The sequence below is a fragment of the Cannabis sativa genome, chromosome 3 (genome assembly GCF_029168945.1).
Source record: "Cannabis sativa cultivar Pink pepper isolate KNU-18-1 chromosome 3, ASM2916894v1, whole genome shotgun sequence".
NCBI classification, from domain to species: domain Eukaryota; kingdom Viridiplantae; phylum Streptophyta; class Magnoliopsida; order Rosales; family Cannabaceae; genus Cannabis; species Cannabis sativa.
The window spans coordinates 54544286-54566113 of record NC_083603.1 but is presented as its reverse complement, the minus strand read 5'-3'; the positions used below and the strand labels follow the sequence as shown (position 1 = coordinate 54566113).

Here is a 21828-nt window from a genome sequence, read left to right as displayed (position 1 = left end):
ATCCAACTAATGCTTCAAAAGCTAAAAACCTAGAGGTTGTTTGGCTGTGTTTTCAGTTTTTAGTTTTCAAAAACAGTTTTTAAAAGTGAGAACAGAAAACAGTTTTTTGTCATTTTAAAAACTAAATAATGTTTGGCTAATATTTTTTCAAAACATTTTTTAAACAACAAAAACTGAAAACATATTTGGATAGTAAAAACAACATATTTTTAAAAATTACTTTTTTTTAAAAAAAAGAATATATATAAACAAAAAAAAGATTACTGTTATTTTTTTTTTCTTTTTTTTTGTGCTGTTTTTTTTTTTTTTGAAAAATAAATATCACAAATTTTAATTTAATTCAATAATATATTAATATCTAATTTATTTAAAAAAAACAATTTTAAATAATAAGTAAATATAATATTATAATACTTAAAAATATAATTATGAAATTCTTAAAGAATTTTTTCATCTAAAATAGACATAAAATAACTATTTGTCTACAATATATCCTTATAAAAAAAATTTAATCTTGAATGTATCATCAAACATTAAAATATAATTGACTAATTTCTATTATTATAAGCCGTCCACATAGTTTGAGCAATACGATCTCGAACACGTGCCATTGTCGTGGCAGATTCATCAGACAAATTAACTTCATATCTTGACACACTGGTTTCACGTCCTTCTATGTTGTCTTCACTCTCAAGTTCCTTTTCTTCCCATTCTCTAAACATATGATCATATTGGGTGCGTTGTCGAATAAAATTATGAAGTGTACAACAAGCAATTACTATTAAAGTTTGTCGACTCAATTTGTAAGGTGGCATTATCTTTGATATAGGAAAACGAGCTTTCAGCACACCAAAGCACCGTTCAATGACATTTCTAAGTGAAGAATGTCTATAATTGAATAGTTCTTTCATGCAACGCGGTCCATTACGTCCACTATTGTATTCTTGCAAATGGTATCTTTCACCACGATATGGTGGGAGAAAACCTTTTGTACATGAAAATCTAGAATCCAAAACATAATATTCACCTACAAAAGAATTCATTTTCTATAAGCACCATCACTAAATAATAAAATAATAATTCAATTTCGATTACAGATACCTTCTTTACAAGTGAAAACTTATATTCAGGTATTGTAATTGCATCTATAAACACCATGGAATTATTTGTAGTGCCCTCCCAACCAGCAAATACAAAAGTAAAGAACATGTCGAAGTTACAAGCACATAAAACATTTTGTGTTACTACATTTTTTTAACCGTGTAACTGACTTGCTTATCTGCAGGGACACATGCACTCACATGTGTTCCATCAATTGCACCTATACAATTCTGATTAAAAAAAGTAAATAAAACTTAATAAAAAAATATACACTAATAATGTGTGAAAGTATTATTTATCTTACACTAGATGTAGTTAAAGACCTGAAACCATGGATAGTATTTCGAGGAATTGACAATACAAGAAGGTAATGGAGACTGAGTTAGACGAATGATATCTTGTCCAAATTTACATATTGCCTTCAATGTTAGATGAAAATGCCTATCAATGGTTTCAAGGAATGTTGAAATCGATCTGCTATAAGTCTCATTCTCATATTTTGACCAACAATCATAAGAAAAATAGCAACTGACTCTTCAACTTTAACCTCTCGGGTGTCCTTAATGTATTCTTTTTGTTTTAAACAAGTACAAAGCTCAACAAATACATTCTTATCCATTCGCAATAATTCGTAACATGTTCTCTCATGACCACCTAATAATTGTTTCACAGAATCCTCTCCACTTAAAACAGATGTTCGTTGAGGGATTTTCTCAATAAACTTCTCATTATAATCACTTAGAAGGTGTAGCATCAAAAAATCTGAAAAGTCATCGAAATCGCTATCTGTAGAAGATGAACTAGAACTAGAATCATCCATTTGATTGTTCTTAGTCCTGAAAATCATATTAGCATGCAAAACATTAACTTAGGAAAAGAACATAAGCAAGAAGATATATAAAAAAGACACATAATGTTTGAAATTAATAACAAAGTCATCCGCTGTTCAAAAAAAGAAATAGGTACCAGTTAACTGTTGGCCTTTGTGCCCTAAATAAAATTCTATTTCAATGTAATCTTTATTATTCAATTATCAATAAAGATACATAAATATTTTCATCATTTATTTAGTATGTCATTTGGTTCATGTGATCATTTATATATTTATTTGATTTGTAAATTCATCCAAATCCTTATCACATTAATATTCTTGTTTATTGTGTCATCAGCACAGTGGAAAGTAATCAAGTTTATGTGATTGAATGTATTCCTAGATTTATCAGTATACAGGGTTTAACTGATATGATAATCTACAATATAGTTTACTTACATCTTGGATAAGTGCTATGTCCTTTCTAGGGCATTGGTTAAAGTAAAGCTTGGATTGGATGCATGGAGTATACATTGGAAGGGACCGATATTTAACTTGGATTAGATATGATAAATTTACCGCAATATCTATTCGATTCAATATCACCTAGTTGATACTAGATCAAATGATCTTAATCCTGACATGGTTAGGTTCAATCTCAAGAGTGTTATTTGTGTTCTTTGATTTCTTAGTTAAGCCTACCTTTTGGTCTGGGTGATACGTACATTTTGGGAACATGGTAATACAATTGAGTGGGAGTGCTAATCATAGATATGGAATCTATAGCTTCTATTTGGACATAGAAGTAAAACGATGATTTCCTTCGAGCTTGGCTAAATAGAGATAAATAGTTGAGTACTCATTTCAGTGATTATATTAGTTCACTGAAATATCATTTATAGGTGGCTAAATGTTTTAAGGATAAAATACATTGAAGAGTGTAACGGTAAATTAATCCATATTCAATGTAGATCATCTATAGAGGATCACTGATTATTGGGATTATAACAATGGATAATTAATAGAGTATCTATATCGTGGAATATATAGAGCGTTCTATATAACTGAGAGTGCAATTCCAAGTTCTATGGTTGAGGAATTAATAAGATAGTGGATTTACTTGGTAAATTCTAGATCTGCTTATTGGAAGCTCGATTATATAGGCCCACGGTCTCCATACTAGTTGAGACAAACTGTTTGTAAGACTCAGTTAATTGATTTTAGTTAATCAATTATAATTCTAAAATTAGACTATGTCTAGTTTATGAATTTTTCACTAAGATATGGCTTGATTGTGAAGAAGTAGTATTTTAGGGTTTATTTGTTAATTAAGAGACTTTATGGAGTCTAATTAATAAATATTATAAATGACAATTTTATTTGATAATTATTTTAATTATTAAATAAATAGTTTTGACATTTATAGGGTTGAAAGTGCAAAAAGTGGTATTTGTAAAAAATAGATAAAATAGTTGAGAAAAATGACAAAGCCCAAACTAATGTAGGGCCCATCATGTGGCCGACCATTAGGTGGTTTTTTCACTCTATTTTTATCAATTTTTTATTCCTAATAATTCAACCCTAACCTTATTGGAAAATAGTATAAAAGGAAGGCTATGGTCTCATTATCCAACTTATGCCTCCAAAGCTAAAAAGTTAGTTTTCTCTCTAGGTTTATGAGACCTCTTCCTTCTTCTTCCTCTTCAATTTTCAAAACACTATAGCATCTATTCACAAATATTTTCAAGCCTTAGTGATTGAGTGCATGCCCACACATATCAAGCAAGTCCTTAATCATAGTGTATAAGAATGTGAAGAATCCAAACACAAGGAAGGAGTTTCGGGCTCAGATCTTGGTGATACTCTGCTACATAAAGGATACAAGGGATAGAGATCTGAGCGGAATGACTCATTTAATTTCGCTGCAACCATTGTAAGGTTTCTCATACCTTTTATGTGTTTATTTTATATCGTTTTAGAAGTTTATATTTAGGATGTTAAAAACATACTTGCTAGTAAATCTAGATCCTGGTAAAATATATTCCAATAACAACATCATTATAGCATAACAAACTATAATAATATATAGGGATATTGGCGGCTAAACCACCTGAACTTTACAGTTTGTAACACTTAACCACAAAAACTGGAATTTTGGCGGCTAAACTACCTTAACCCTAGTTTCGTTTTGCTCTGCACACCTCCGTCCAAAAATCACAGTTAAGTGACACGGTGGACTCTCCACGTGTACACACTTGTACACATGGCAAATTTTTAGTAGTCCACGTAATTTTAATTTTAAGTATACTAAAAATAATTTAAAAATTAAAAAAAAAACAATTTATAAAAATTAAAAAATATATATATTTGTTTCTTTTTTTTTTCTCTTTTTCTTTGTCTTTGTCTTTCTCTTTCTTTTTCTTCTTGACAGGTCCCTGGCCCTCAAAATCCATATCACTATATCATATCAGAAGAACACATTAGAGCAAAAAACACACACGAAATGCATCATCAACAACACAACAATGGTTTACTTAGCTGCCATTATTGCAATGAAATCTTCGTATCGGATCTTCCCATCGGAACCGGCCTCAACCTCTCGGATCCACTCATCGAATTAGGCTGGCTCAAGCTTCTCGCCAATGTTGGTTAGGATGTGCCGGAGCTCAGTGACGAAGACGTAGCCAGCGCACTCCTTATCGAGGACCTTGAAAGCATCACGAAGCTGGCGATCGAAGGGTTCAGGCTTCATGTGCTTAGCCATGAGGTCCTAGAATCGAGGGAAATTGAAGGGCGCGGTGAGCTTTTCCTTGGTGATAATGGATTTCAGCTGGGCTTGGGTCGGGTTTCCTCCCAGAGACCGCATCAGAATCCCTAGCTTCGACTGTAACACCCTAATCTATAGGGACGCCACGTGTGTGATTTTATAAACTAGTTTAATACTAATAGAATAATTAATTATTAAAAACCGTGATAATATTAAAAACTTGACTGAAATAAAGCACTAAAAACGGACATTATAACGACATAAAAAGTGTGTTCCGGGAATCCCTGTTATAAAAAGTTTTGCTAAAGAAATATATACGACAACCATTTAAATATAAAATCAAAATACATAGCAGATACAGCCAGTCCAAAACAACTCCTGGCAACTCGGCACGCAGGCCGGTGAGGTCAATATGTACATTCCTGGAGAAGACTGCCACCTCATGGTTGATCTAGCTTTTCTTTGCCTTTACCTGCACCACATAGCACCCGTGAGTCACAATGACTCAGCAAGAAAAGTAATAATAACAATCATATAGTTTATTATTCGAATATTATCATTTATACACAATAAGAATCAAACCATCACACTTTGTTCATAACATGAAATTCAAATCACTACTGGCATCTTCCACGAATAAACATCAGTATATAGATATTTGGTAATACAAAACTATTATACCAATAATGAAATTCATATTCATTTAATCATATAAATAATATATATGCTACCTCATAAAGCAACCATCTTCATTTCATTACGCTGCCTAATCAGGCAAGTTGATACTTTAATCTGATAATCTTGTATTGTATCGCCTAATTGCCATAGCCTGGCATCCATATGTCGCATAACTGCATCATCTAATCAGGTGAGCTTGTGCCAAAAACCTGCACCCATATATCATATAATTGCATCACCTAATCAGGTGAGCCCGTGCCACAATCTGGCACCAATATATCGCATCGTCTAATTAGACGAGCTCGTACCTCCCCCAGTACTTATCATGTCACTCACGCCCGTACTTACGCCAAGTATGTCGCCAGGAAAATCGCATCACCTAATCAGGTGAGCCCGTACCTACACTCGATACTCATCATATATCACTGACACGCGTACTTATGCCCAGTACGTCACCAGGAAAATCGCATCACATAATCAGTTGAGCCCGTACCTACACTCGGTACTCATCATATAGATATTTAAATAATTATTTATACTGTTATTGTTGAATTCTGAAATGCATTTTATGTCATTTAGTGATTTTCATAATTTTGCATTTTCGGTGCCCGGTAACATGGAACTCGGTGTTTGGCTCAGTAAAATCACAACTTAGTATGTTAGTATTGTGGGACAGTTTATTAGACATTGGGAATGTTGGGATTGATCGGGAAGTTAGAATTTCCTAAAATACTCCTTTAGTGTTATTTATGATATTTTAGTGTGAGGGGGCAAAATGGTCATTTTGCCCCATTACTGTTTTGTCCTTTTGTGGACTTAGTATGTGGAAAATAAGTGTTTATTATGTTAAGTGTTGGCTTAATATAGTGTTGATATTTCATTATTCTTTTATTTTCAAAGTTAGAAAAAAAATCAAGAAAATCAAACCATTTTCTCTCAACTCTCTCTCTCTATTTTCGGCCTCCTTGAGCAGCAAGGATCTTTGAATTTTTCTTGTGAATTCATCTCCTTTTTGGTGTTCTAATCAAGCTAGGTTAGCTCCTAATCTCTCTCTCTTTAAGTTTGTTGAAAATGATGAAAAATGAGTAATGCATGTATGGTTTTTGATGTTGTTGCTGCTGTTAATTGTTGTTGTTGTTTCTTGGATTATAATGCTTGAATTAAATGAATTTGAGTAGGTTTGAAGCATGCTAGATGGTTTAACCAAGTTTGGATCTTTTTAGTTCAAAAATTATATTTTTATGAAAAGTTGAGAAATTAGTTGCTGTGATTGTTGCATGAGTTTGTGTATGTTTTCTGCAGTTTCTAAATGCATATTTATGTAGTTTAAATCAAGTTTAAATGCTTGTAGGTGAGCTTTAGCCAAGTTTGAGTTTTGAACTCAAAGCTTGGAGCTCACATGGCATTTTTGGTATCTGAGGTTTCTGGATGGTTTTGTTGCTTTAGACTTGTTCTTTAGGGTATTTAGAACAGGTCTGGAAGTTTTGGTGTGGTTTGGAATTCATTTGAGCAAAGTATGAATTTTTGAGTTTAGTCTGCGAGGAACCGGAATTTCGGTTGTGCATCCAGAATTCCGGATGGGGTTCAGGAATTTCCAGAACTGGAATTCCGGTTATGCAACCGGTCTGCCGGTTGGGAAATTTTCAGGAACCCTAGATTTTCTCGTTTTTATGTTATCTGGGGTATTGCCATGCTTTTTATCGATAGGGAAACTTTTATTTTCTAGTTTAAGTCCCCGGGAAGTGATTTAGCGTATCACTTATTAGTGTTCTGATTGTTATGGTTTAGGAGCCTTTAAACCGCCGCGCAGTTCGTTCCACTCAGGTTGACCGGCACACCTGAATTCGAAATTGAGGTAAGATTAGTATAACAATATGCATATGTATTACATGTTTAGCGTGCATGTTAGGAAGCCTGTTAGATTACATTAGATATGTATGTTGGCTTCGTACCATCCGACCATATCACATCTGTTAGGCTAGAGTATGACTAGCAACTAGAGTATGACCAGTATACCGAGTATAGGCTGATACTAGGGTTGGTGGTACAGTGCTATGTGACCGTATCACATCGGTTAGGCTAGAGTATGACTAGCAGCTGGAGTATGACCAGTGAACCGAGTATAGGCTGATACTGTAACACATCGGTACAGGCTAGAGTATGACTAGCAGCTGGAGTATGACCAGTGTACCGAGTATAGGCTGTTACTTGTCAATAGTACCGTCTTTTGAACGTTCGGGACTCAATATCGTGTGGGACACGACAGTTAGGGTTATGGTCAGGGGTATGGGCGTCTGATCATAACCCGGGATTTATGTATGTTTATGATTTATGTTTTTCTTACTGAGTCTGTCGACTCACAGTGCTATGTTTATGTGTACGTAAGGGCAAGGCTAAAGCTGAAGAACCGTGAGAGCGAGCCGGTGAAGATTGTACATGTCGGGGAGGTTAGGCCTAGAGCGTACGATCCTCGGGACAGCAGTGCTATTTTGTAATTAGTCGCTAGGCGACAAGTATTTTGATTAGTCAGTAAACTTTTGTAAAGTGTTTTGTAATCGGGATCCCAAGTATTTTTGTATAAATATTTTATGAGTTTAATTAAAAGCAAAAATTTTAATGAATCACGATTTCCATAAACCTCGTTGATTAGCAACGAGCTGCACAGTATGTTTAAAAATCACGTAATACGCCTATGCTAGTTAGGGTGTTACATAAATCTTCGCAATTAACAAATTATGATTATTTACTCACTTATAACAAAAATTTAAATTTTATGCTAAAATAAATTAGTAGGATCATAATCCCACTTATTACCTCATTAACTCATAATATAAATACAAACCCTAATTATTTACCATTAGACTAATTGGGTGTCGAACAGGGTGAAAGCCTCCTTCATTGAAGATACTTGGTCGTCGCTCAGATCCTTTCCCATGGCTATCGAATTAACGGAGTGAGTGGGTTTGGTTCCTTTGTCGCTCTAGAAAAAGAAATCTCTCGTTTTGCGGGGTGTTTTGTTGAGAAGAAGAAGAAGGGTTAGGGGAGGGGGGTTCTGTCAAGAAGAAAGAGAAAGAAAAAGAAAAAGAGAAAAAAGAAAAAGGAAAAAAAAGAAAAAAAAATATTAAATTTTTTTTCTGATTTTTTTAATTTTTTTATAAATATTTATAATTATTTTTTAAAACTAATATTACGTGGACCACTAAAAATTTGCCACGTGTACAAGTGTGTACACGTGGACAGTCCACCGTGGCACTTAATTGTGATTTTTGGACAGAGGTGTGTAGAGCAAAACGGAACCAGGGTTTAGGTAGTTTAGCCACCAAAAATTCAATTTTTGTGGTTAAGTGTTACAAACTGTAAAGGTCAGGTGGTCTAGCTGCCAATATCCCTAATATATATATATAAAAGAAATAAGTATCAATAATCATCTTAGCATAACAAACTATAATAATATCAAAGCCTATCTAGCCAAGCCCTCTTTCTAGCAGTAGACATATTAATAAAAATCTCTCTCCAATCCGAATCTTTGAACTTCTCGACAGCTTTCATGTAAACATCATCATCAACTCCTTAAATTCCTTCAAGGATCTGCATGCATTTTGTGAGAGAAAATTTATCTTTTTGACTTCCTCCTACTTCACTTTTACTCTTGTATTTTTCGGCTTTAGCTAAAGTAGCCTCAGCTCTTACTTTAGCTATCTCGGTCCATGCAACAATTGCATCACTCATCTGTTTTGATCTTTGTCTTTTCACTCGCTCTGCACTTGTTGTTGCTGAATTTTTTGCTGAACGTTTAAAAATATCATCAACAAGACGAGAGCCTATACAACTAGCACTATCATTATCATCAATATCCTGTATGTCTACATGATCTAAATCATTTTCCATCTCCCTTTCATCATCAGTATTGGGTGGACCTGAAGCAACAGAACGATGGTGTAAACCAGTCGCAGTTGATTTACTAAAAATTAGTTCCAACAATCTAAAATGATCACATCCTTTCTTTCGATATTGTGCTGCCCTTGGATGTGCCTAAACAAAGAAAATGAACTAACTTATCACTTTATTTGATTAAATACTAACTTTTTTAAATAATAAACTTAGTTAGTTCTTACCCTTATATAATTCTGTCATACTTCTTCAGGAGCAGTCACAGTATCGTTTTCACGACTCCATCCAAATCCAGTTTGTTTTAACAATTCAGAAAACTCACGATACCTGGTGCGTAACCTATGAAACTTTTGCTTAACTTGTTTCATTACATACTTTCGCTTACTTTTACTTTGCAAATCCTCAAGAATTCTTGCCCATGTCTTTGAGCTAAACTGACCACTTGTCATATTTCCCTTATTCACTTCATCAACCATGATATCAATAAATATTTTCTCTATAGTTGGTCCCCACAAACATGTATCATCATCTGTGTTCTCAGTTGTAATATTTCAAATCTAGCAATATGCCATAGCAAAAATTATCTTCATGTGTATGTAAGTCTAAAATTCTAAGTTATAACAACAATTCTACATAACCCCCTATCAAATAATCTAAAAATCTCAATTGCACTTGCAACAAACAAAAAGAGTGTTTTGGAATCATCACTGAAATCATAATCAATTTTAAAGTCATGCCCTCTCTTGTAAATAAAAGGCAAAAATACCAGAAAAGAAAAGATAGTGAGAAAATCCAATCGGAGAAACTAAATATAATCCGATCAAAGTGATTAGCTCTAACTAGTCAAAGATATACCTAGCTAAAAACAGACCATGATAGTTGTAATCAACAATTAAAAAAACTAATTAAAACATAATAAGTTTCTCTGCATAAGTGGACTAAACAGTAAATACCACAAATTGCAGACTCGAGAAGGATCAAGTCAGATGCAACTAGAACATAATCTGTTCTATTTTCTAAGGGATAACTAAGCACGAGTCACATATGTTTCTGTTTTATATAGGTGTGGATTCTTACATATAAAAATATTGTTAAACTTTGGAAAAAGAAATGAAATTTTGGCAAGAGTGAACTGGTGTGCTTTTGAGGTTGTTCTTCTTTGATTGCCTTCGACAATGAGTGTTAGGCTAAAATTAGTCTAAGTTTCGGGTCATATTTTTGGTTAGTTTTCACTCTTTGTTTCTAGTTTTAGGGCTATTTTACGCTTGATTCTTTTGTTTCAGGTCCTCGGGTGTTTAAAGAAAGTATGTACAAGAATTGAGGACAAGTGGTGAAGGAATTGAGAAGAAAAACCAAGAAAATGTGTGCTGCCTAATCCCGTCGCGATGGGAAATGTCCCAATCGCGACAGGGATTGGCAGAAAGAATCTTGAAAAAAGGATGCTTAACCCCGTCGCGTGACAGGATTTTTGGGCAGTTTTGTAATTTTGCGAATTTTAAAGATGAGACTTGGTTTAAATAGAGAGAGTTCGTGAAAATTAGGGTTCATTCAGATTTGGAGCCCTAGAAACAAAGGAGGAGGCTAGAAGAGCGGCTTGTGGCGATCCGGATCAATTGCTTCAACTAGTTCTTTCTCTTCTCTTTAATTTTTCTATGCTATTTTCTGTTTCAATGTTAATTATGGATTTGATTATGGATGTTTTGAACTAAAACTCCTATTTAGGGAGGATGATGAATGTTGTTTTAAGTTTTGCCTAGTTAATGAATATTTGCCATTCCTCTATCTTGATTGTGAAATTATCTATATTTGTGCTTAATTCCATGTGTAAGCTTGATCACCTTCTATATGTTCTATGATCTCAATTCAAAATCTGAGAAGTGAGAATTGAGAATGCTAAAATTGAATAATCTAGGTTTTGATGTGAAACAAAAGTTAGTGCATAGCCTATGTGACACTTAGATTATTGCTTAATGCTGATTTCATGTTAGTTTAATTAAGAGATTAATTAGAGAACAAGTGATTTAGAACCTAAAAGATCTGAAAAGAGTTAGGTTAATTTATAATCTGTCATTCACTTCAAGAAAATGATAGCAATTAGGCATTAACGATTGGGTAAACTAACAACAGGATTCTCCTCCCTAATCTCTCATCTTGATTAATATTCACTTGTTTCTTTAAGTTTCTTGAATTTCTTTCTTCCTTTTTCAATCATGAATACTTTTGTTTTGCCAAATAGAATTATAAGTATAGTTGAGTAGTAATTAATCCAATTCCCTGTGGTTCGACCTAACTTGCGTGAGTATACTACTTGATTGCGTGCACTTGCGTAGTAATTAATAATTTTCGTAACAATGAGAAGTTTGTTATAGTTGTTATTGTATTTATATTGTTTTAATAAGAAAACAGAACAACAGGTTTGAGAAAATGTTAGAGTTTCATTTGAAAAAAGATACAAAACCGGATAGAACAATCTTCTGTGAAAATTAGAATAGTCTTCTCTCAAAGTCAATATATAATTAACTAGGGCCCACCAATATTTGTTCATAATTAAACCTAAATGCAGTTGCCTGCATATATTGTGAATGTCTAACTATAGTAAATAATTACTACTGTGTCTCTCGGCCTCATTGAGGAGGTAAAAAAGGCATTAAAGGGGGCTTTGAAATATTTGATTTGAACTTTATAATTATTCTATCTCATGATACGCTTCTCTTCTAATGGGTAATTCTTCACTGTAACTTTTCCAGAGTAATAAAAGTATGGCTTTACAAGGTGAAGTCATCATCAATAGGGTTGAATCTGACCTTCACAGCAAGCAGAGGTTTATTTAGTTTTTCTTTTATCTATAGATATTCTTATGGGGTAGTTCTTTGTTAAGATAGATTCTTAGAATTAAGGATAGTACTACTCTATTAAGTAGGATTAATTCTTTTTACATTACCCGGAATTAATATTTTCGCCTTAAAGAAACCAAAAAGCTATATAGCAATTATTTTTAAATGATGATAATACAATCTCTGTATCACAAAAAATCGAAAGATCCAAAAGAGTTTCTATAGAATAGAAGTAACTTAAAGTATTTTTCTCAGAATCAGTCATCTCCTAGAGTACTACCACAGAATCAATCAGCATCAACAAACTTAACTATTTGAATAGAACCCACAATATACTGAGAAATAGCTTAAAATTTATTAAGGAAAACATACCTTATCACTGAAATTAAACATCACAGAAGAATCCACATCACAATATTCATACTAACAACCCCAAATCACAATACTCATACTCAAGCAACAAAACATAATGAACTTAATCAAATTTTTTCTTATACAAACTGAATAAACAGAATATAGGCAACTAATGTAAGAAAATCTCAATTATCTCACACAATACAATTGAAACCCAAAAAATCCATAAGAAAATGTATCAAAAAGTATTGCTCAATCTGAACTAACCTTTTGTCAACTTGTCTTCTATTTAGAACTCAAATCTGGAGTAAGCCCATTGCAATTCAAAACCTAATTAAAGTGAATCAGAAAAATAAAATAGAAAAATCAAAAGGCCTTTTCTAGGGCACAAAAGAAGAAGAAAATGAAGATAAAGAAGAAGAAGATGAGAAGAGTTGTAAATACTTTCTAGGAAAAAGAAGAAGAAGAAGAAACCTGATTACACTGTAGGATAGAGAGAATACTTTCAGAGAACTCGTTCTTTTTTTTTTTGTTTGAGAATTTTTGCTGAGTTTTTAAAAATTCAGAGAACATCATTTTGATGTTTTCAATTTTTTATTTTTTTTATCAAGTTTTTAAAAATGATTTTTAAAATTTTTAGCCAAACACTATCAATTAGTTTTAAAAAACTATTTTTAGTTTTTAAAAAGTGAAAATAGTTTTTAAACTGCAAAGCCAAACAAGCTCCTAGTTTCTTTCTCTTTGATAACTAGGTTTATGAGACTTCATCTTCTTCCTTTCTTCTTCTAATTTCAAATTCCTATAACCTTCTTCACAAACCAAAGTCGAGACTTAGTGATTGAGTGCATGCCCACACATAACAAGTGAGTCCTCAATCATAGTGTGTAAGACTGTGAAGAATCCAAATAACAGAAGGAGTTTCGGGCTCAGATCTTAATGATACTCTGCTACAAAAAGGATACAAGGGTTAGAGATCTGAGCAGAAGGAGTCATTTAATTCTGCTGCAACCAATGTAAGGTTTCTCATACCTTTTATGTGTTCATTTTATATCGTTTTAGAAGTTCATGTTTAGGATGTTAAAAACATACTTGTTAGTAAATCTAGATCCTGGTAAAATATATTCCAACATAAATGCCAAAACAATTTATTTAATAATTAAAGTAATTATCAAATAAAATTGTCATTTATAATATTTATTAATTAAATTCCACAGAGTCTCTTAATTAACAAATAAACCCCAAAATCCTATTTCTTCACAATCAAGCCATAACTTAGTGAAAATTCATAAACTAGACAAAGTCTAATTTTAGAATTATAATTGATTAACTAAAATCAATTAATTGAGTCTTACAAGCAGTTTGTCTCAACTAGTATGGGGACCATGAGCCTATATAACCGAGCTTCCAATAAGCTGATCCAGAACTTACCAAGTAAATTCTCTAACTTATTAATTCCTCCTTGCACCACTATAGAATTTGGAATTGCACTCTCAATTATATAGAACACTCTATATGTTCCACGATATAGATACCCTATAAGATTATCCATTTGTTATTATCCCAATAATCAATGATCCTATATAGATGATTTACATTGCATAGGGATTAATTTACCGTTACACCATTCAATGTATTTTATTCTTAAAACACTTAGCTACTTATAAATGATACTTCGGTGAACTAATATAATCACTGAAATGAGTACTCAACCATTTATCTCTGTTAAGCCAAGCTTGAAGGAAATCATCGTTTGACTTCTATATCCGGATAGAAGCTATAGATTCTGTATCTATGATTAGCGCTCCCACTCAATTGAACTACCATGTCCTTAACCTATATGTCACGGGAAGAACCATTTGGTCGACTTTAACGAATAGATTCAAGAACACAAATAATGCAACTGAACTAGAACCTAACCATCTCAGGATTGAGATCATTTGATCTAGGATCAACTAGGTGACATTGAATTGAATAGATATTACGATAAGTTTATCATATCTAGTTCAAGTTCAATATCAGTCCTGTAAAGACCGCTTAGTTTAAATTTAAATATTAGCTGATAATTAGGATTTAATTATGAAAATTATTTATGGATATTTAAATAATTATTTATATTGATTTATTTGAATTCAGAATGCATTTTTATGTCATATAGTGAAATCTCATAATTTTGCATTTTCGGTGCCCGACAACATGGAACGCGGTGTATGGCTCAGTAGAATCACAATTTAGTATTTTAGTATAGGGGGACGGTTTAGTTAGACATTGGGAATGTCGGGATGGGTCAGGAATTTAGAATTTCCCAAATTACCCCTAGTGCCATTTTTATAACTTTTAGTGTTGGAGGGGCAAAATAGTCATTTTGCTTATGTGAGTTTTGTCTTTTGTGAATTTTATTAAAGATTATTAATGTGATTCGTAGTTATGTTGTATGCTGATTGCTAAGTAAAGAAAATCAATTTCTTTCTCATTTTTATTGAAAAAATCAAAATTAAGGTTGCATTTTTCTTTCAAAGTCTTCCTCTCTCTTTCGAACCCACCTAGAGCAACTAGGTTTTGGTTGATTTCTCTGCATTTTCAAGCTGGTTTTAGCAAGAAATTGTGATCTCAAGTTGTTGGTAAGATTCTTGTAGCTTTCTCTTAACTTTCTTGAGTTTTAAGAAAAAGATGTTTTGCATGCTTTGAGGTTTTATTTGATATAGTTGTTGTAGTTGTTTGTTGTTGTATTCAGAGGCTTAGTGTTGAGTTTTTATGTTGATCCATGCATGATTTGGTGGTTATTAGGTTGTTTGAGCAAGCTTTGGAGTTTTGAACTCAAGTTTGGCTCATTAGTGATGAAATGTTGTTTAGCTTGTTGTGCTTGTTGTAGTTGATTGCTGTTGTTTTCAGAGGCTTAATTATACTTAATTGAGTGGATTAGAAAAGGTTTTGATGCATGTTAGTGGGATTTAACCAAGTTTAAGTTTTGAACTCAAACCTTGGAGCTTTAATGGTGAATTGTGTTTCTGTGTATGGGTGGCTGTTTTATTGCTTTAGAAATGTTCTTTGGGGTCTATTTAGCAGGTCTGGAAGGTTGCATGAGGTTTGGGGTTGAATTGGTTGAGAAATGAATTTTTGAAAAATTCCTGCATTGAACCGGAATTCCAGTTCAGGGAGGCTTGTAGGAACCGGTCGACCGGTTGGCTTCTAGGAATTTTTCCCAGAACTAGAATTCCGGTTGGGAAACCGGTCTACCGGTTGGGGCAAATTTGGGAACCCTAGTTCTTCCCATTTTTGTGTTATTTAGGGTATTGCCATGCTATTTATCGATAGGGAAACTTTTAGTTTCAAGTTTAAGTCCTCGGGAAGTGATTTAGCGTGTCACTTATCAGTGTTGTGATTATTATAATTTAGGAGCCTGTAATTCGCCGAGCAGATTGTTCCACTCAGGTTGACCAGCACACCTGAATTCAGAATCGAGGTAAGATTAGTATAACAGTATGCATATGTATTTACATGTTTAGCGTGCATGTTAGGAAGCCTGTTAGATTACATTATATATGTATGTTGGCTTCGTACCATCCGACAGTATCACATCAGTACGGCTAGAGTATGACTAGCGTACCGAGTATAGGCTGATATTAGGGTCGATGGTACTGTACTGTTTGACCCGTATCACATTGGTATGCTCAGAGTATGACTGACATACCGAGTATAGGCTGATACTGTAACACATCGGTACGGCTAGAGTATGACTAGCGTACCGAGTATAGGCTGTTACTCTGTCAAAAGTACCGTCGTACGAACGTTCGAGACTCAGTACCGTGTGGGACACGGGGATTAGGGTTATGGTCAGGGGTATGGGCGTCTGATCATAACCCGAGATATATGTATGTTATATGATTTATGCTTTTCTACTAAGTCTGTCGACTCTCACAGTGCTATGTTTACGTGTAGGTAAGGGCGAGGCCAAAGCTGAGGAACCGTGAGGACGAGCAGATGAAGATTGTACATGTCGGGGCAGTTAGGCCTGGAGCGTACGATCCTCGGGACAACAGTGCTTTTGTAGTTAGTCGCTAGGCGACGAATATTATGTATTGAAGAGTAAACTTTCGTAAAGTATTTTGCAAATGGAATCCCGAAATATTTTGTATGTGATATTATAAGTTTTAATTAAATAGCAAAATTTTAATTAATCACGATTTTCATTAACCTCGTTGATTAGCAACGAGCTGTACAGTACGTTTAAAATTACGTCAACACGCCTATGCTAGTTAGGGTGTTACAGGTCCCTTCCAATGCATACTCCATGCATCCAACCCAAGCTTACTTTAACCAATGCCTTAGAAAGGACATAGCACTTATTCAAGGTGTAAGTAAACTACATTGTAGATTATCCTATTAGTTAAATCTTGTGTACTTATAAATCATAGGAATACATTTAATCACATAATCTTGATTACTTTCCACTGTGTTGACGACACAATAAACAAGAATATCAATGTGATAAGGATTTGGATGAATTTATAAATCAAATAAACATATAAATGATCACATGAACCAAATGACATACTAAATAATTTAATGAAAATAAATATGTTTCTTTATTGATAATTGAATAGAAAAGATTACATTGAAATAGAGTTTTATTTAGGGCACAAAGCCCAACAGCCCACACATATTAAGTCAAGTACTCAATCATAGTGAGTAAGACAGTGGTAACCAAACCCGAAGGAGAGAAAGAGATCCAGGATCCAATCTTGATAATGCTCTGTGACAGAAAGGAATTAAGGGCTAGAGATCTTGAGTGGAAGGAATCATTATATTCTGCTACAATCAATCTGAGGTTTTCTAATCCCTTATGTGTTTAATTTTATTGTTTTAGTGATATTCATATTTAGGATTTTATTCAGCATACTTGTTAGTAAATCTAGATCATGGTAAAATATTCCTAACAACTGGCCTCAGAGCCATGGTAATGATTTACTTTCATGTAATATAGATTTAAAATGATGAGTTTGTTTGTTTGTTGATTTGGATGTGTTCATGTTGGTTTATGTGTTATTTGATGAATGTATGTGAATCACGAAATTTTTCCATGAAAATAATTTTATTTTTATTCTAAAAATAATTTATTTGGATTTCTTGTGAAAAATTAAGCAATTTTGGTTTTTACAGAACTCGATTCCGCTAAAAATTGAAAAAGTTATGGAGGTTTGAAAATTGGATTGAAGGTGCATCGTGTGCACCAGGCACTCAGACAAGCTCGGCCTTACGCGCGCGTGCCTAGGATAGGAGTTGTCTGAAGACACGAGAATGTGCCTCGCTCAGACACGAGAGGCTCCTAGTTCTTTATGTTGATGACATTTAACTTATTAGAAACAATGTAGAAAGGTTATCAGATGTAAAGAAGTGGTTAGCCGACAAAGTCCAAATGAAGGATTTGGGATAAGTAACCTATGTTCTTGGGATCAAAATCTATAGAGATAGAAAGCGGAAAATATTAGCACTTTCTCAAGCATCTTATATCGATAAGGTGCTAGAAAGATTCTCAATGGAGAATGCCAAGAAAGGACAATTACCATCAAGATATGGAATTACTCTATGTAAGGAATAATGTCCAAAGACTCCTCAAGAGGAGGAGGACATGTGAAAGTACCCTTATGCATCAGTAGTTGGGAGCTTGATGTATGCAATGTTGTGTACAAGGACTGACATATGCTACATTATAGGGATTGTTAGTCGTTATCAATCTAATCCATGTGTTTGGAACAATGATAGTTGTAAAGCACATTCTCAAGTATCTTTGGAGAACGAGAGATCTCATGCTTATATAATTAAGGGGAGAATTAAATCCTAATGGATATACTGATTTTGATTTTCAATCAAACAAAGATAGATGAAAGTCGACATCTAGATCAGTATTTACTCTTGGTGGAGGAGATGTAGTCTTGAGAAGCATTAAGCAAACTAGTATTGTAGATTCAACCATGGAAGCCGAATATAGAGTAGCTTGTGAAACAGCTAAGGAATCGGTTTGGTTGAAAAAATTCTATATTGCTCTGGAAGTAGTTCTAGAAGTAGAAAAACTACTAGTGCTCTATTGTGACAACAGTGGAGCGGTGGATAACTCCAAAGAACCAAGGAGCCACAAGAGAGGCAAGCATATTGAGATGAAATACCATCTACTAAGAGTTATAGTAGAGAGAGATGATTTGACGATCTTAGAGATCGCATGGCAGATCCTTTCACAAAGACGTTACTAGAAAAATCTTTTATGGGTCACAACTAAGGGAGATGCCCAATTTTCTTTTAGGGCAAGTGGGGGATTGTTGGAGTTTTTTATCCCTATTTTTTCTCACCTGACGTGGCATGTCTACGTGGCCAACATTGGTGCCACGTTGTAGTACAACTCACCAAGAAGAAGGCCAAGCCATCTACTTTATACAAAAATAACCCTAGCTGCCTCCAACCCCTTTGTCGCAATCTCCTTCTTCTTCCCCAATTTTGTCATATCATCAACTCCACCATGTTCATCCTCAGCTGCATCTATAGGAAATACTTCCTTAGGAGAAATCAAAATCTACACACAAAGAAAACAATATAATCAAATTACTATTTACTACAAAGTCAAAATTGAAAAAATAGAAAAAGCAAAGGAAGATCAAATCTCAACCTTCTTCCCAAAAACTGTAACAGCATGAACTTATTGTCCACCATAATTCACGTCCTCAGCCGCAACCCAAGCTAAAGTCTTGTCCTCGACCTGAACCTTCGAGCCTTTTTGTAAACTCATCGCAGGTTCCTGTAAAAAAATATTAACGAAATCGAAACCCTAGATAACAGTAATGGAATCAAAGAACAAAGAATGAAAACCCCTAGTGAGAGAGAGGAGTTACGAGCATGAGAGTGATTCGAAACGAAACGAGTCGAGTCGAGTCAAGGTGAAAACCCTTTCCCATTTTCAAAATCTCATTACAAAATAAACGATCCAAATCTCACTATAATAGTTAGATCCCAACGAAAAAACAATCAAAAAATTAAAGGAGAGAGAGAGAGAGAGAGAGAGAGAGAGAGAGAGAGAGAGAGAGAGAACAAATGCGAAGGGTTGGTTGTCGTCGGAGAAGTCGACTGTGTGTCTCAAGGTCGATGCCGATTTCTTTGTTGAGAGAGAGAGAGAGAGAGAGAGAGAGAGAGAGAGAGAGAGAGAGAAGTGAGAGCGAGAAGGCAAGAGGTCTCGGGGGTCTCGTCGCCTGGGGTCTTCAGGTTTTTGAGATTTGGTTGTCGCCAGAGTAGGGAGGCTGAGATAGGGAGAAGAGAAGATTTTGGTTGTCGCCAGAGTTGGGAGGCTGAGAGATAGGAAGAAGAGATTGATCTGTGGAAGAGGAAGAAGAAAGAGAAAAAAAAAATTATTTTTATTTTAATTTTTTTTAATTATTTTATTAAAATTATGTGGATAAATTAAAACATTACATAGGTACAATTGTGTACACATAAACCTCCACTTTGACACTTAAATGTCGAAATTTGACAAAAAAGGTAAAAACCACGTTAATGCAACTAAAAATTGGGTTTGTGAGTTAAGCATAACTAAATGTGTAGTTTGGATAATTTAGCCACCAATATTCCTTAATTATTTATATTGGCAATTTATGAGGTGACTCTCTATTTTTTTTTTTTCTTTCTTTCTAATTTAGCTTTTTATTTTCCTTAAAGAAATTTTAATTTTATTAGCTGTTAATATTTTTAATTTTGAACTAATATTTTGTCGATTAATTTTGTTATTTCTTTTAATCTGTTAAAGCCCATTAAAAATTGCATTCTCATTTATATTTAATTCGTTTAGTTGTTACATTATTATTATTCAATAATTACTATATCTCTTATTAGTTGTTATCTCTTATACTTTAAATTTGATATCTTAATTATTTTTACCATATATATTTATTTATATATATGTTATTTGTATTTAATTATACTAATATTACCAACTATTACTATTTTTCTAAATATTTCCATTTCTATTGTCTTAATAGAATTATTAGAGAAAGACATAATAAATTTTGGATAGTTGTGGGCGTGGATACACGGGGAGAATGCGAGCGTGGGCAAAGGATGGTAGGAAGGGTTGTTGCATGCAGGGACAAGAATGGTATGGGCAAATGGTGAAGATGGGAAGTGAAATAATAATAATAATTAATAAAATTTGATGAATAAGATAAATAGAATAACATAAAATTAAGATGGGATATGAGAACTGATTGTATTGTATTAACTGTCAAGCGGGTGGGGAGAATAGTGGGGGCTTTATTTGGGAACTCATTATTAACCTCATCAAACTCTCCTACTAACCCCACAATCTCAATCTATATTTGGACTATGGGTCCCAAATTGCGGTGTAAATGACTTATATACCTATGTACTACATATTTATTTACAGATTGAATATTCTTTGTTAGGCTAACTAGTAAATAATCCGCGCTTCGCATCGAATGTTTAAAAAAATTTAAATTATATATGAAATAAATTATAATTTTTATCTTTCATATGATTTTACTTTGACTTGTATGAAAATAAATATACAAACGGGCTGACCCGACCCGTATTTACTAAATCTCACTTTTATAATAAAAATCTAGCACAACTTGTATAACAATATGTCAAATTTGCTTCTATTTTGAGTGTCAGACCTAACAAAACCAATAAACATAAATTGTTCTTATAAACATAAAATTAAATTTTTAGATTGATATTTTTAGTATTTTTTTTTTCTTAGATAAAACAAAATAATGAAAACACAACTATAAATTTCCTTTTAACTCAAAATAAAATTATGTGAATGAGCGAATACTAAAGTTAACATCTGTAACTCAAAATATATTTTGAGAGTATATGTAAATTAACCACTAAAAATAAATAATATAATTATAGAATGTTTAAAATATTATTAGAAAGAATACTTTGAAGCAACACACAAACACACTATATTCAATGTAGATCAATAATAAAATAATTTAGATACTTAGATATATTATGAAATATTAGTATTATGTAATATTATAATTTAGAGAAAGAAAATAGAGAAGAGATGAGAATTTTCTAAGTGTTTTATTCCAATAGGTGATCTCCTATTTATACACATATAAGAGTCAAATATTAAGAAACTAAGAGAAAGGAAAACTAAGAAAAAGGGAATGTTGATTACATTAATGGTAATAAATAAAAGATTTGGACATCCACATAATTAATACTATTTATAACACTCCCCCTTGGATGTCCATAATAACTGCCTCATTAAAAACCTTGCCGAGAAAACCCAGTGGGACAAAACTCGGTCAAGGAAAAAAGAGTGCAGTATGAAATTACTCCCCCTCATTTTGGCATTCGTGGAGATCCTTTAATCGACGCATTCC

At 33.4% G+C, this 21828-nt stretch overlaps 1 protein-coding gene across 1 annotated transcript; it reads right to left on the bottom strand.

Annotated features, from left to right (window-relative positions):
* Nucleotides 1-548: 548 nt before the first annotated feature.
* LOC115710424 (uncharacterized) lies at nucleotides 549-4676 on the bottom strand. Its single transcript, XM_061112681.1, has 5 exons — nucleotides 4573-4676; nucleotides 1610-1937; nucleotides 1425-1520; nucleotides 1249-1331; nucleotides 549-1002 (listed from the first exon to the last, which is right to left on the bottom strand). The coding sequence occupies exons 1-5, from the start codon at nucleotides 4674-4676 to the stop codon at nucleotides 549-551; spliced, it is 1065 nt and encodes a 354-aa protein (XP_060968664.1).
* Nucleotides 4677-21828: the final 17152 nt, after the last annotated feature.

Excerpts from the sequence above, each read along its gene's own strand:
- LOC115710424 (XM_061112681.1), bottom strand. The coding sequence starts at position 4,676 with ATGGCTAAGCACATGAAGCCTGAACCCTTCGATCGCCAGCTTCGTGAT. Across the intron at positions 1,938-4,572 it reads GTCTTCGTCACTGAGCTCCG|GACTAAGAACAATCAAATGG; the intron begins GCACATCCTAAC and ends TATGATTTTCAG. Across the intron at positions 1,521-1,609 it reads TTGCTATTTTTCTTATGATT|GCAATATGTAAATTTGGACA; the intron begins GTTGGTCAAAAT and ends CTAACATTGAAG.